Source organism: Alligator sinensis, unplaced genomic scaffold, assembly GCF_000455745.1.
Source record: "Alligator sinensis unplaced genomic scaffold, ASM45574v1 scaffold1704_1, whole genome shotgun sequence".
Taxonomy (NCBI): domain Eukaryota; kingdom Metazoa; phylum Chordata; order Crocodylia; family Alligatoridae; genus Alligator; species Alligator sinensis.
In genome coordinates, this window is record NW_005843413.1 from 103,107 (window position 1) to 103,379 (window position 273).

At 75.8% G+C, this 273-nt stretch overlaps 1 protein-coding gene across 1 annotated transcript in view; it reads right to left on the reverse strand.

Annotated features, from left to right (window-relative positions):
• Positions 1-273, reverse strand: part of FBXL19 (F-box and leucine rich repeat protein 19) — a 13,064-nt gene that overhangs the window by 4,675 nt on the left and 8,116 nt on the right. The window contains exons 10-11 of the mRNA XM_025195151.1: positions 230-271; positions 4-135 (exon numbers count right to left, since the gene is read on the reverse strand). Coding sequence (XP_025050936.1) covers positions 4-135; positions 230-271 — 174 coding nt within the window. The remainder of the gene's footprint in view (positions 1-3; positions 136-229; positions 272-273) is intronic.

Genomic DNA, 273 nt, shown 5'->3' on the forward strand with positions numbered 1-273 from the left:
CGCAGTGGCTCAGGTCCAGCTTGGCCAGGGCGGGCGCATGCCGGGCCACCAGTCGCACCGACGCCTCTGTGATGTCCAGCCCGGCCAGGCGCAGCTCCCACAGCCCCTGCAGCCGGCCCCGCGCCTCCGTCTGCCCTGGGGGAGGGGGGAGAGGGGGGTCAGGACTCAGGCGTCTGGGTTCCCTGCCCCTCCACCCCCCACCCCAGAGAACCCAGGTGTCCCGGCCTACCCGGGCGGGCGTCAGGCGGGGGCAGCAGCAGCTCGCGCAGGGCG